Below are 12172 nucleotides of genomic sequence, written 5' to 3'. Positions count from 1 at the left end.
ATAGCAAAGATATGGAAACAACCCAACTGTCCATTGACAGATGATTGGATTAGGAATATGTGGTATATATACACAATGGAATACTACTCAGCCATAAAAAAGAATGACATAATGCCATTTACAGCAACACAGATGGAACTAGAGACTCTCATACTGAGTGAAATAAGCCAGAAAGACAAATACCATATGATATCACTTATAACTGGAATCTAATATACAGCACAAATGAACCTTTCCACAGAAAAGAAAATCATGGACTTTGAGAACAGACTTGTGGCTGCTGGGGGGAAGAGGGAGGGAGTGGGAGGGATCGGAGCATGGGGTTATTGGATGCAAACTATTACTCTTGGAATGGATTTACAATGAGATCCTGCTGTGTAGCATTAAGAACTATGTCCAGACACTTATATCAGAACAGAACAAAGGGAGGGAAAAAAATGTATACATGTAAGTGTAACTTGGCCTCCATGCTGTACAGTGGAAAAAATAAATAAATTTTAAAAAGAGATGAATTTAAGAAGAGGACACTACCCTTGTCAATATATATACCCCTAATACTGGAGCATCAAACACATACAACAAATACTAATAGACATAAAAGGAGAAAATGATGGGAATACAATAATAATAGTGATAGGTTCCCAGGAGGATGGTGAGAGACACCCCCACCCCCAGCCCCTGAATGTGGCAGTTCATCTTGGAGACCAGCTGTGGACAAGAGTAAGCAAGACTTACACCCTCTCCAGGAATGTGGATGCTCAAGTTGAGCAGCAAGAAACAATGACCTATGGAAAACAATTGCCTGCATAGATTAACCACCTACAAAGATTAACTGCCTTCTGTCATTGGACTTGACCCCCTACCTCTCACTTGACCTTCCCTCCTCCAACATTGTTCCTGCCACAAGTTCCCACCATAAACTCCCACCCCAGATCCTTTTATAAGCCTAGCATCTCCTCATGGTCAGTGCTGGCACCATTTTGAGCTCAGTCCATCCACTCTGGATGCCTTAATAAATTTCTCTTGCTTTACTGACTTGGCTTTACACATTCCTCCCTCAGCAAACCTAACAAGTAGGAGACTTTAACAGCCCACTCACATCAATGGACATATCCTCTACACAGCAAATCAATCAGGCAACTGCGATCCTAAATGACATAATAGAACAGTTACACTTAATTGATATTTTCAGGACATTATGTCAAAAAAAAAACCCAGAATACACATTCTTTTCAAGTGCACATGGAACATTCTTTCGGCTTGACCACATACTGGGGCACAAAACTAACCTCAACAAATTTAAGGGTACAGCTATTATTTCAAGCATCTTCTCTGACCACAATGACATGAACCTAGAAATCAACCACAGGAAAAGAAATGAGAAAAAAAATGACTACATGGAGACTAACCAACATGCTACTAAAAAACCAATGGGTCAACAAGGAAATTAAAAGACACCTCTAGATAAATGACAATGAAAACACAACCATTCGAAAGCTATGGGATGCAGCATACCACATTAACAAACTGAATAAAAACCATACGATCCTCTTAATAGATGCAGAAAAAGCCTTTGGCAAAATCCAGCACCCGTTTCTGATAGAAACCCTTCAGAAAGTGGGCATAGAGGGAAACTACCTCAACATAATAAAGGCCATATATGACAAACCCACAGCAAACATCATTCTCAATGGTGAAAACCTAAAAGAATTCCCACTGAGATCAGGAACAAGACAAGGATGTCTGTTTCGCCAATACTCTTCAACATAGTTTTGGAAGTCCTAGCCACAGCAATCAGAGAAGTAAAAGAAATAAAAAGAATTCAAACTGGAAAGGAAGAAGTAAAACTATCACTATTTGCAGATGATATGACACTATACCTAGAGAATCCTAGAGACACCACCAGAAAACTGTTAGAGCTCATCAATGAATTTGGCAATGTCGCAGGATACAAAATTAATACACAGAAATCGACCGCATTTCTATATGCTATCAATGAAAGATCAGAGAAATTACCACTGCATCAAAAAGAATAAAATACTTAGGAATAAACCTACCTAAAGAGACAAAACACCTGTACTCTGAAAATTATAAGACGCTGATGAAAGAAATCAAAGATGACACAAACAGACAGAGAGACATAACATGCTCTTGGATTGGAAGAATCAATATTATCAAAATGACGATACTACCCAAGGCAATCTACAGATTCAATGCAATCCCTATCAAAGTACCAAGGACATGTTTCACAAAACTCGAACAAAATATCTTAAAGTTTGTTTAGGAATACAAAAGACCCAGAATGGCAAAAGCCACCCTGAGAAAGAAAAATGGAGCTGGAGGAATCAGGCTCCCTGCCTTCAGACTATACCACAAAGCTACAGTCATCAAATCTGTATGGTACTGGCACAAAGACAGAAATGTAGATCAGTGGAACAGGATAGAAAGCCCAGAATTCAACCCAAGCACCTACAGCCAACTAATCCATGACAAAGAAGGCAAGAACATACAATGGAGAAAAGACAGTCCCTTCATAAAGTGGTGCTGGGAAAACTGGACAGCCACATGTAAAAGAATGAAATTAGAACACTTCCTAACACCATACACAAAAATAAACTCAAAATGAATTAAAGACCTAAATATAAGACCAGACACTATAACTCTTAGAGGAAAACATAGGCCAAACACTCTCTGACATAAAGGATAGCAACATCTTCTCAGATCCACCTCTTAGAGTAATGACAATAAAAACAAAAATAAATAAATGGGACTTAATTAAACTTAAAAGTTTCTGCACAGCAAAGGAAACCCTAAACAAAATGAAAAGACAACCCACAGAATGGGAGAAAATCTTTGCAAATGAATCAACTGACATGGTATTAATCTCCAAAATTTATTTTATTTTTTTTGTCTTTTGTCTTTTTGTCTTTTGTTGTTGTTGTTGTTGTTGTTGTTGTTGCTATTTCTTCCAAAATGTATTAACACCTTCTGAATACCAAAAAAACAAACAACCCCATCCAAAAATGGGCAGAAGATCTTAACAGACAGTTCTCCAAAGAAGACCTACAGATGACCAAAAAATACATGAAAAGATGTCCAACATCACTCATTATTAGAGAAATGCAAATCAAAACCACTATGAGGTACCACCTTACCCCAGCCAGAATGGCCATCATCAAAAAGTCTACAAACAGTAAGTGCTGGAGAGGGTGTGGAGAAAAAGGAACCCTATTACTCTGTTGGCAGGAATGTAAATTGGTGCAACCACTGTGGAAAACAGGATGGAGATGCCTCAGAAAACTAAATATAGAACTCCCATTTGATCTAGCAATCCCACTCCTGGGCATCTATCCAGAGAAAACCATGACTCAAAAAGACACATGTACTCCAATATTCATTGCTGCACTATATACAATGGAATATTACTCAGTCATTGAAAGGAAAGAAATAACAGCATTTGCAGCAACATAGATGGACCATAGAAATTACCATACTAAGTGAAGTCAGACAGTGAGACACCAACACCAAATGCTGTACTCACATGTGGAATCTAATAAAAGGACACAATGAACTCTGTAGAACATATACTGACTCACAGACTTTGAAAAACTTACAGTTTCCAAATGAGACAGGTTGGAGAGTGGGGGGATGCTAGGGGTTTGGGATGGAAATGCTATAAAATTTGGTTGTGCTGGTCAGTGTACAACTATAAATGTAATAAAATTCATGAAGTACTAAAAAATAAAAGCATTTGATAAAATCCAACATCCATTCATGATAAAAACTCTTACCAAAGTGAATATAGAGGGAACATATCTTGACATAATAAAAGCCATTTAGAGAGTTTCAGTTGTGCCTCAGGGATAAGAAACCCATTCAGTATCCATGAGGATGCACGTTTGATCCCTGACCTCACTCAGCGGATTAGGATCTGGTATTGCCGTGAGCTATGGTGTAGGCCACAGACACGTCTCAGATCCCAAGTTGACTCCTAGCCTGGAAACTGCCATATGCCATGGGTGAAGCCCTGAAAAGACCCCCCCCAAAAAAGTCATTTATGACATATCCATAGCCAACCAATACAATACTCAATGGAGAAAAGCTGAAAGCCTTCCACTAAAATCTAGAACAAGACCAGGATGCCCACTCTAACCACTTTTATTCAACATAGTGTTGAAGTCCTAGCCACAGCAATCAGACAAACAAAAGAAATAAAAGGTATCTAAATTAGAAGAGAAGAAGTAAAACTGTCACTATATGCAGATGACATGATACTATATTGAAAATCCTAAGGACTCCATATGAAAACTACTTGAACTGATCAACAAATTCAGCAAAGTAGCAGGATACAAGATTAACATTCAGAAATTGATTGCATATCTGTATACTAACAATCAAACATTAGAAAAGGAATATAAAAACAATACCTTTTCAAATCACACCAGGAGTTCCCTGGCTCAGTGGTTAATGAACCCAACTAGAATCCATGAGGACGTGGGTTCAATCCCTGGCCTTGCCTAGTTGAGGTTCTGGCATTACTGTGAGCTGTGGTGTAGGTCGCAGATGTGGCTTGGACCCCATGTTGCTGTGGTTCCAGCACCTACAGCCTCAATTCGACCTGTAGCCTGGGAACCTCCATATGCTGCAGGTTCGGCTCTAAAAAGACAAAAGACGAGTTCCCATCGTGGCAGAGCGGAAACGAATCTGACCAGGAACCACGAGGTTGCAGGTTCGATCCCTGGCCTCGCTCAGTGGGGTAAGGATCTGGCATTGCTGTGGGCTGTGGTGTAGGTCACAGACATGGCTGGGATCCTGCATTGCTGTGGCTGCGGCGTAGGACGGCAGCTGTAGCTCCAATTAGACCCCTAGCCAGGAAACCTCCATGTGTCATGGGTGTGGCCCTTAAAAAAAAAAAAAAGAGTAAAAAGACAAAAGACAAATAAATAAATTAATTAAATAAAATAAAACAAAATTGCACCAAAAAACTAAATACCTTGGAATAAACTTGACTACGGAGTAAAAGGCTCACACACTGAGAACTATAAAATATTTATCCAGGAAATTAAAGAGGATTCAAAGACATGGAATGATATCCCATGCTCCCTGGATTGGAAGAATTAATATAGTTAAAATGGCCATACTACCTAAAGTAATCTGCAGATTTAATGTGATCCCTATCAAATTACACATGATATTTTTCACAGAACTAGAACAAACAATCCAAAAATGTATACAGAACTATGAAAGACCCAGAATTGCCAAAGCAATTTTGAGGGAAAAAAACCAAGCAGGAGGAATAACTCTCCCAGACTTAAGGCAATACGACTAAGCTACAGTAATCAAGACAGTGTGGTACTGGTACAAAAACAGATATACAAATCAATGGAATAGGATAGCAAGCCCAGAAATAAACCCAGACATCTATAGTCAATTCATCTTCGACAAAGGTGGCAAGAATATAAAGGTGGAAAAAAATCAGTCTCTTTCAGCAAGTGGTACAGGCAAAACTTGACAGCTGCATGTAAATCAATGAAACTAGAACACACCCTCACAAAATGCACAAAAATAAACTCAAAATGGCTTAAAGACTTGGAATTTGCTTCATGGCTCAGTGGTCAATGACTCCGACTAGGAACCATGAGGTTGCGTGTTTAATCCCTGGCCTTGTTCAGTGGATTAAGGATCTGGTGTTGCTGTGAGCTGTGGTCTAGGTCGTGCAGATGGGGCTGGGATCTGGCTTTACTGTGGCTCTGGAGTAGGCCAGCAGCAACAGCTCCAATTAGACCCCTAGCCTGGGAACCTCCATATGCTGTGGGTGCGGCCCTGGAAAAGACAAAAAAAAAAAAAAAAAAAAAAATATATATATATATATATATATATATATATATATATATATATATAGTTTAAAGACTTAAACATAAGACAGGACACCATAAAATTCCTAGAAGATAACATAGGCAAAATCTTCTCTGACATCAACCATATAAATGTTTTCTTAAGTCAGTCCCCCAAGACAATAGAAATAAGAACAAAAATAAACCAATGAGACCTAATCAAGTTACTTACAAGCTCTTGCACACCAAAGTAAACCATTAAAAAGAAGAAGAAGAAAGAAAAGAAAAATCAGGAGTTCCCATTGTGGCTCAGTGCTAACAAATCCAACGAGTATCCATGAGGATACATGTTCAATCCCTGGCCTTGCTTAGTGGGTTAAGGATCTGGTGTTGCCATAAGCTGTGGTATAGATCAAAGAAGCAGCTCAAATCTGGCATTGCTGTGGCTGTGGCCATCAGCTACAGCTCCGATTCAACTCCTAGCATGGAAACTAACATATGCCAAGAGTGCAACCCTAAAAAGACAAACAAACAAAAAGCTGAAAAGACAATCTACAGAGTGTGGGAAATAGTTGCAAATAATGCAACTGACAAGGGCTTAATCTTCCAAATATACAAACAACTCATACCATTCAACAACAAAAAAACAAACAACCCAATCGCAAAATGGGCAGAAGACCTAAATAGACATTTCTCCAAAGACATGTGGATGGCCAACGGGCACATGAAAAAATGTTCAACATCACTAATTATTAGAGGAATGCAAATCAAAACTACAATGTGGTACCACCTCACAGTAGTCAGAATGGCCATCATAATAAGTATTTAGGAGTTCCAGTCATGGCTCAGTGGTTAACGAATCCGACTAGGAACCATGAGGTTGTGGGTTCTATCCTGGGCCTTGCTCAGTGGGTTAAGGATCCCATGTTGCTGTGAGCTGTGGTGTGGGTCACAGACATGGCTTGGATCCTGAGTTGCTGTGGCTGCAGTAGTTGGCTATAGCTCCCATTGGACCCATAGCCTGGGAACCTTCATATGCTGAGGGTTGCAGCCATAAAAAGACAAAAAAAAAAAAAAGTATTTAAATAACAAATGCTGAAGAGAAGGAGAAAAGGTTACCCTCCTACACTGTTGGTGGGAATATAAATTGGTACAACCACTATGGAAAACAATATGGAGGTTCCTCAGAAAACTATTTATAGAACTATCATATGACCCACTAATTCCACTCTTGGGCATATATCTGGACAAAACTATAATTCAAAAAGACACACACAACTCTGTATTCATTGCAGCACTATTCGCAATAGTCAAGACATGGAAACAACCTAAATGCCCATCAACAGATGAATGCATTAAGAAGATGTGGTACACACAATGGAATACTACTCAGCTGTGAAAAAAAACAACAAAATAATACCATTTGCAGCAACATGGATGGAAGGAGAGACTGTCATACTAAGTGAAGTAAAGAGAAAGACAAATGATATGTGATATCACTTACACGTGGTATCTAAAATATGGCACAAATTAACCTATCTACAGAACAGAAAGACTCACTCACAGACATGGAGAACAGATTTGTGGTTTCTGGGGGGAGGGGAGAGAGAGGGATGGACTGGGAGTTTGGGGTTAGGAGATGAAAACTATTACATTTAGAATGGATAAGCAATGAGGTCCTACTCTATAGCACAGGGAACTATATCCAATCACTGTGATGGAACATGATTGAAGATAATATAAAAAAAGAACGTGTATATACACATGTGTGTGTGAGAGAGAGAGACTGGGTCACTTTGCTGTACAGCAGAAATTGTCAGAACATTATAAATCAACTATAATAAAATTTTTTAATTAAAAAATACAAAAAAAAAAACCCTCCAAAAAAGAAAAAAGAACCCCAACTCCTCCAGGTTGGGCTCTAATCTATCCTTGTCTAGATGATGCCCAATTTGTGCACAATGCACACTAGGCCAGCTAAGTTCTGGGAAACCAGTTATAACCATTCATGATATCACCCAGCCCTGAGACAAAAGGGCAATAGGTATTCATTCTGACAAGAGGAGGGATTGCTCTTGGACTAGGGGGTCCCCTGGGGAGGTTTTACATACCACGAAATCACTTTACAAAATCTCACCTGGGCCCTTGAAGATGTCTAAAAATACTGCTGTTGCCTTACAAGGACTTTGTACTTCTTTGGATTCATTAGCAAATGTTGTTCTGGACAATAGGTTAGCCCTTGACTACCTCCTGGCTGAGCAAGGGGGAGTCTGCGCAATTATTAATAAAACCTGCTACACTTATGTCGGTAACTCAGGTCAACTGAAGTAAACATAACAGAGATATATGAGCAAGCTCAATGGTTGCATAGATATGTGAGTGAAAAATATTGCCTGCTATATCAGTAAACAAAGGATATTGGAGCCATCAAGCCATCACATTACAGCCTCCAAGATGGTACAGCCCTGAGGGAACTCAGGATTGAAACAGGATGTTCCAGTAGCCAACTGCTGCAGCCACTGCCCCCCTTCCCCAAACCCCCCACCAACAGGCACCATGAGGAGACTCAGAATGAGAAAACACAGGATACTGGCCCCAGATAGCTGGGGTGTGTGAACTGGAGTTTGGCACTTGCCATCACTTGCTATCTGCCTCTACATGGATTAAATCATGAGCCACTGCAGCTGCTAACCAGCAGTATCCCCTGAGCAGAGCTCAGGATGGAAATCAGGAATGAAGTACTCTGTGCTCTGGGAAAACTGGAAGAACAGGTCTTTGGATAGTCAGATACTTTTTAGGAGAAGATTTTATGTGCCCAATTCTTGCATCTTCTCATATCTAGAAAAAGACTAAAATTCTTCGTGGTGCTGTCTGCTCCTTGTGACTGGTAGTAAACCTCATGAGACCAGTAACAAACTTTTGTAGAATGTGTGTGTGTGTGTGTGTGTGTGTGTGTGTGTGTGTGTGTGTGTGTGTGTGTGTGTAAGGCTGCACGCACTTCTCCCCCTCACCTTTATCATTCCCTGATATTCCCACTCTCCTCTTTGGGGCGGTATTTCAGAGCTATCTCTAAACAAAGAATGTCACAGTCATCTGCCAATACAGCCACCTCCAAGGGTGAGCCTGTGAGCCCCCACCCCCCAATCCAGGGCTGTCAAAACTGGCCCAGATAGTTGAGGTTCATATCAAAGGAATCAATTCAGTGAGCCCAGATCTCTTTTGCTCCTGCTACCTGCTCTTTGTTGCAAAAATTCCTATGTATCCTAGCTCCCCCCGCTCCTCCTTGAAGAGGGTTTTTCAGGGCTACCTTAGATGCTGTCTCCCTGGCTTAATTCCTACTTTTGCCCCAAGTAAAACTTAACTCTCAACTTTCAGGCTGTGCATTTTTTTTTTTTTTTAAGTCAACAGGTGCATACCAAAGGAAAGATTTCAATGAGCCCAGACTCCTGCACCTTCCCATATACGGAAAAGCACTAAGTTCCTTACCTTGAAATATCTGGTTTCCTTTCATTAACAGTAATATTTTGATGTTCCAACTACCTAGTCTTTGTTGCGAAAACTCCTATATATCCTGTCCTGTCTACCTTGCCTCTTCAGAGCAGTCTCTCACAGATCTGAGATTCTGTGTCCAGGCTTAAAGCCTTAGTTTTGTCTGCTTTAACATAATTCTCATCTTTTGGGTTGTACCTGTTTTTCCAGTTGACAGATACAACACACAAAGGCCAGACCAGATCTCTCTCCAGAATATCGTCAGAGCCTCCCTAGCTTAACTTGGTTTCTACCATTCCTCGGCCCCACTAATTGCTATTATCCTCCTGCTTATCTTCAGGCTTTGTCTCCTTAACTGCCTTGTCAGCTTCCTTAGTAAACAGGTTGAAGCCATCAAACTTCTGATGATACTAATACAAGGGTACAAGCACCTGAGACTACAGCCTGGCAACAATTAGACTTACTTTAGGCTAGTCGGGATAGCTCTAATCCTCTAATCCAGGGGAAAACCATGCCCAAATTCAGCAGAAAGCAGCTTCAGAACTTTGCCCTTCAGTGTGAAATCAAACAGGGCCCTATGGGACTCCTGAACACAAGCCTTTCTGAGTCCCCCATTTCTTGTTTTAAGGGAATAAGCTTCAGCCTCCATGACCTTCCCTGAGTTCCAAAGGGCAGGTTCAAACAGTTGCTAAGCAGGGGAGAGAGGGGAACAGAGAGGCACATTCAAGAGACAATAGTGCAAACTTGGGGCAGACTCTAGTTCATTTTCAGGGAATATACACAATAATATCTTTGAGTTCTTCTACAGAACTAAAACCCCCAAGGAATGAAAACAAGAGAAAAGGACCACCAGATCCAGTCCTGAAGCCACCAAACACCTCTACCCTGATCCTTATCTGTGGTCCTATTTTCTACTTCCAAACTATAAAGCCACTTCCTAATCTCTCCAAAGAGAGGGCACAGTCTTTAGGGCATTAGCCTGCTGTGGCCTCCTTTGCCTGGCAAAGCAATAAAACTATTTTTTCCTCCTTTGCCCCAAACTCTGTCTCCACATTTCTATTTGGCACCGGTGGACAGAGGGTGAGGGAGAGTTTTGGCAACAAGCATCCCTCAAGGAAAGGAGGGATTTTGTTGTCAGAACTACTCCAGGTCTTTACTCACAACCTCCAACCCGCATCTTTGGCAGGAGTGTCCTTGCTCAAAACCTGCCACACCCCACCTTTAGCAGGAGTTAAAGGGTCCAGAGATAGGAAAAGAAGCTACAAATAAAAAACCACAAAGAACCAGCTGCCACCAAGATAGCCACCAATCCGGCCTCCAACACACCCTGGGTCTCATTATACATTGATTTTTTACTACATTAGCATATTAGATGACACACCTACCAGTGGCCATGACCAGACATGATTAGACCCCTAGCCTGGGAACCTCCATATGCCGTGGGAGTGGCCCAATAAAATGGCAAAAAGACAAAAAAAAAAAAAAAAATGAAAACAAAAAAAAACCAAAAAGGATAAAAAGGGGGTGGCATCTGGCTCCCTCAAAAAAGCCCTGCCCCTTCCCAGGTAGATTAATGCATATGCCTCCCAAATATTAGCCTCACTTTCTCTCCTTTTTTTTTAGGGCTACACTCTCAGCATATGGAGGTTCCTAAGCTAGGGGTCCAACTGGAGCTACAGCTGCCAGCCTACAGCCACAGCCACAGCCAGCCATGCCAGATACTTAACCCACTGAGCCAGGCCAGGGATGGAACCCACAACCTCACGGTTCCCAATCCGATTCATTTCTGTTGCGCCACAATGGGAACTCCACCCCCCCACCCCTCGGCAACTTTGCTTTTGTTCTTTAAAATTAAATCTCTCTTGCCAGGTGGGGGAGAAGTTGATCTGTGAACTTAGATCTGCTCTCCATTCTCTGGCTCCTGAATAAGGCTGAAACCTAAAGGGAAAAAGAACCCGCCAAAGCTGAACCAAGGTCTAAGCAGGGTGCATGACTTAATTCAGTAACAATTTGTACATCATTCTTTGGAGGGAGGAGAAACCACCTCCTGGAGGTAAGAATCTGGAAAAACAAAGGTAAATTAATCTTTATCTGGGGCAGTTAATTCATAACTTTGGCGGCAAATAAAGAAAAATAAAGCATCCACGAAATGTTAGAGGCTCTCACACCCCCTCCCACCTCTTCTCCTCTGCCAGCCACCAAAGGCGGGTGAGCTGGAGACGGCCCTGGAACCAGACCTGTTCAGGAGTGAGCAGCGGCACTGCAGGGTGATTCTGGGCCGCACCACGCGACCAAGTGCCCAGCTGCACTGCAATGGATGGCACAACCTCAGAAAAAGGCTGATCAGAGGCCACTGCAGCTCTTCCTCCTCCCCTACTTACCCAGCGACGCAACGCACCTGCCCGCATCTCCAGAGAAAGCCACCGCCACGCCCTCCACCGCCACTCGCCTGCTGACCGCCTTCATGTCGACCCTGGATACAATCACTTCCGGGCCATCTGGAAGGCACACGCCTCGCTCTGGCCGGAAGCCTCGGATGTCCGCATCGCGGTAGCCCCGGTTCTTGCCTCGCTGCTCCAAAAATATGGCCTTAACTGCGGGGTCAACACCTACGTGCACTGTGAGCTGTGTGAACACACGTGGCGGCAGGGAATTAGGGAAATTGAGGTCTTCTCTGCTACCCAAACAGCACAGAGGAAGAGCTCCGGGGTGCAAGACATCTCTCATACACACCCCAAATATGCCAGCAAAACCCCCATCCCTTGCCCCCTTCCTACGAAGAATGTGCTGGAACAAAAAACAGCTGGATGGAAACCCATGTGGCATCTAATTTTAAAACGTTTATATTT

At 41.9% G+C, this 12172-nt stretch overlaps 1 protein-coding gene across 2 annotated transcripts in view; it reads right to left on the bottom strand.

Annotated features, from left to right (window-relative positions):
• PGPEP1L (pyroglutamyl-peptidase I-like) overlaps window positions 1–12172 on the bottom strand; it is a 76682-nt gene that overhangs the window by 22273 nt on the left and 42237 nt on the right. The window contains exon 4 of one of the 2 annotated variants that reach the window (XM_005659775.3): window positions 11705–11948. In XM_005659775.3, the coding sequence (XP_005659832.1) occupies window positions 11705–11948 (244 nt within the window). The remainder of the gene's footprint in view (window positions 1–11704; window positions 11949–12172) is intronic. The other variant, XM_005659773.3, reaches the window with a different exon arrangement.

Source organism: Sus scrofa, chromosome 1 (assembly GCF_000003025.6).
Source record: "Sus scrofa isolate TJ Tabasco breed Duroc chromosome 1, Sscrofa11.1, whole genome shotgun sequence".
Lineage (NCBI taxonomy): Eukaryota > Metazoa > Chordata > Mammalia > Artiodactyla > Suidae > Sus > Sus scrofa.
This window is presented reverse-complemented; position numbering and strand designations above follow the sequence as displayed.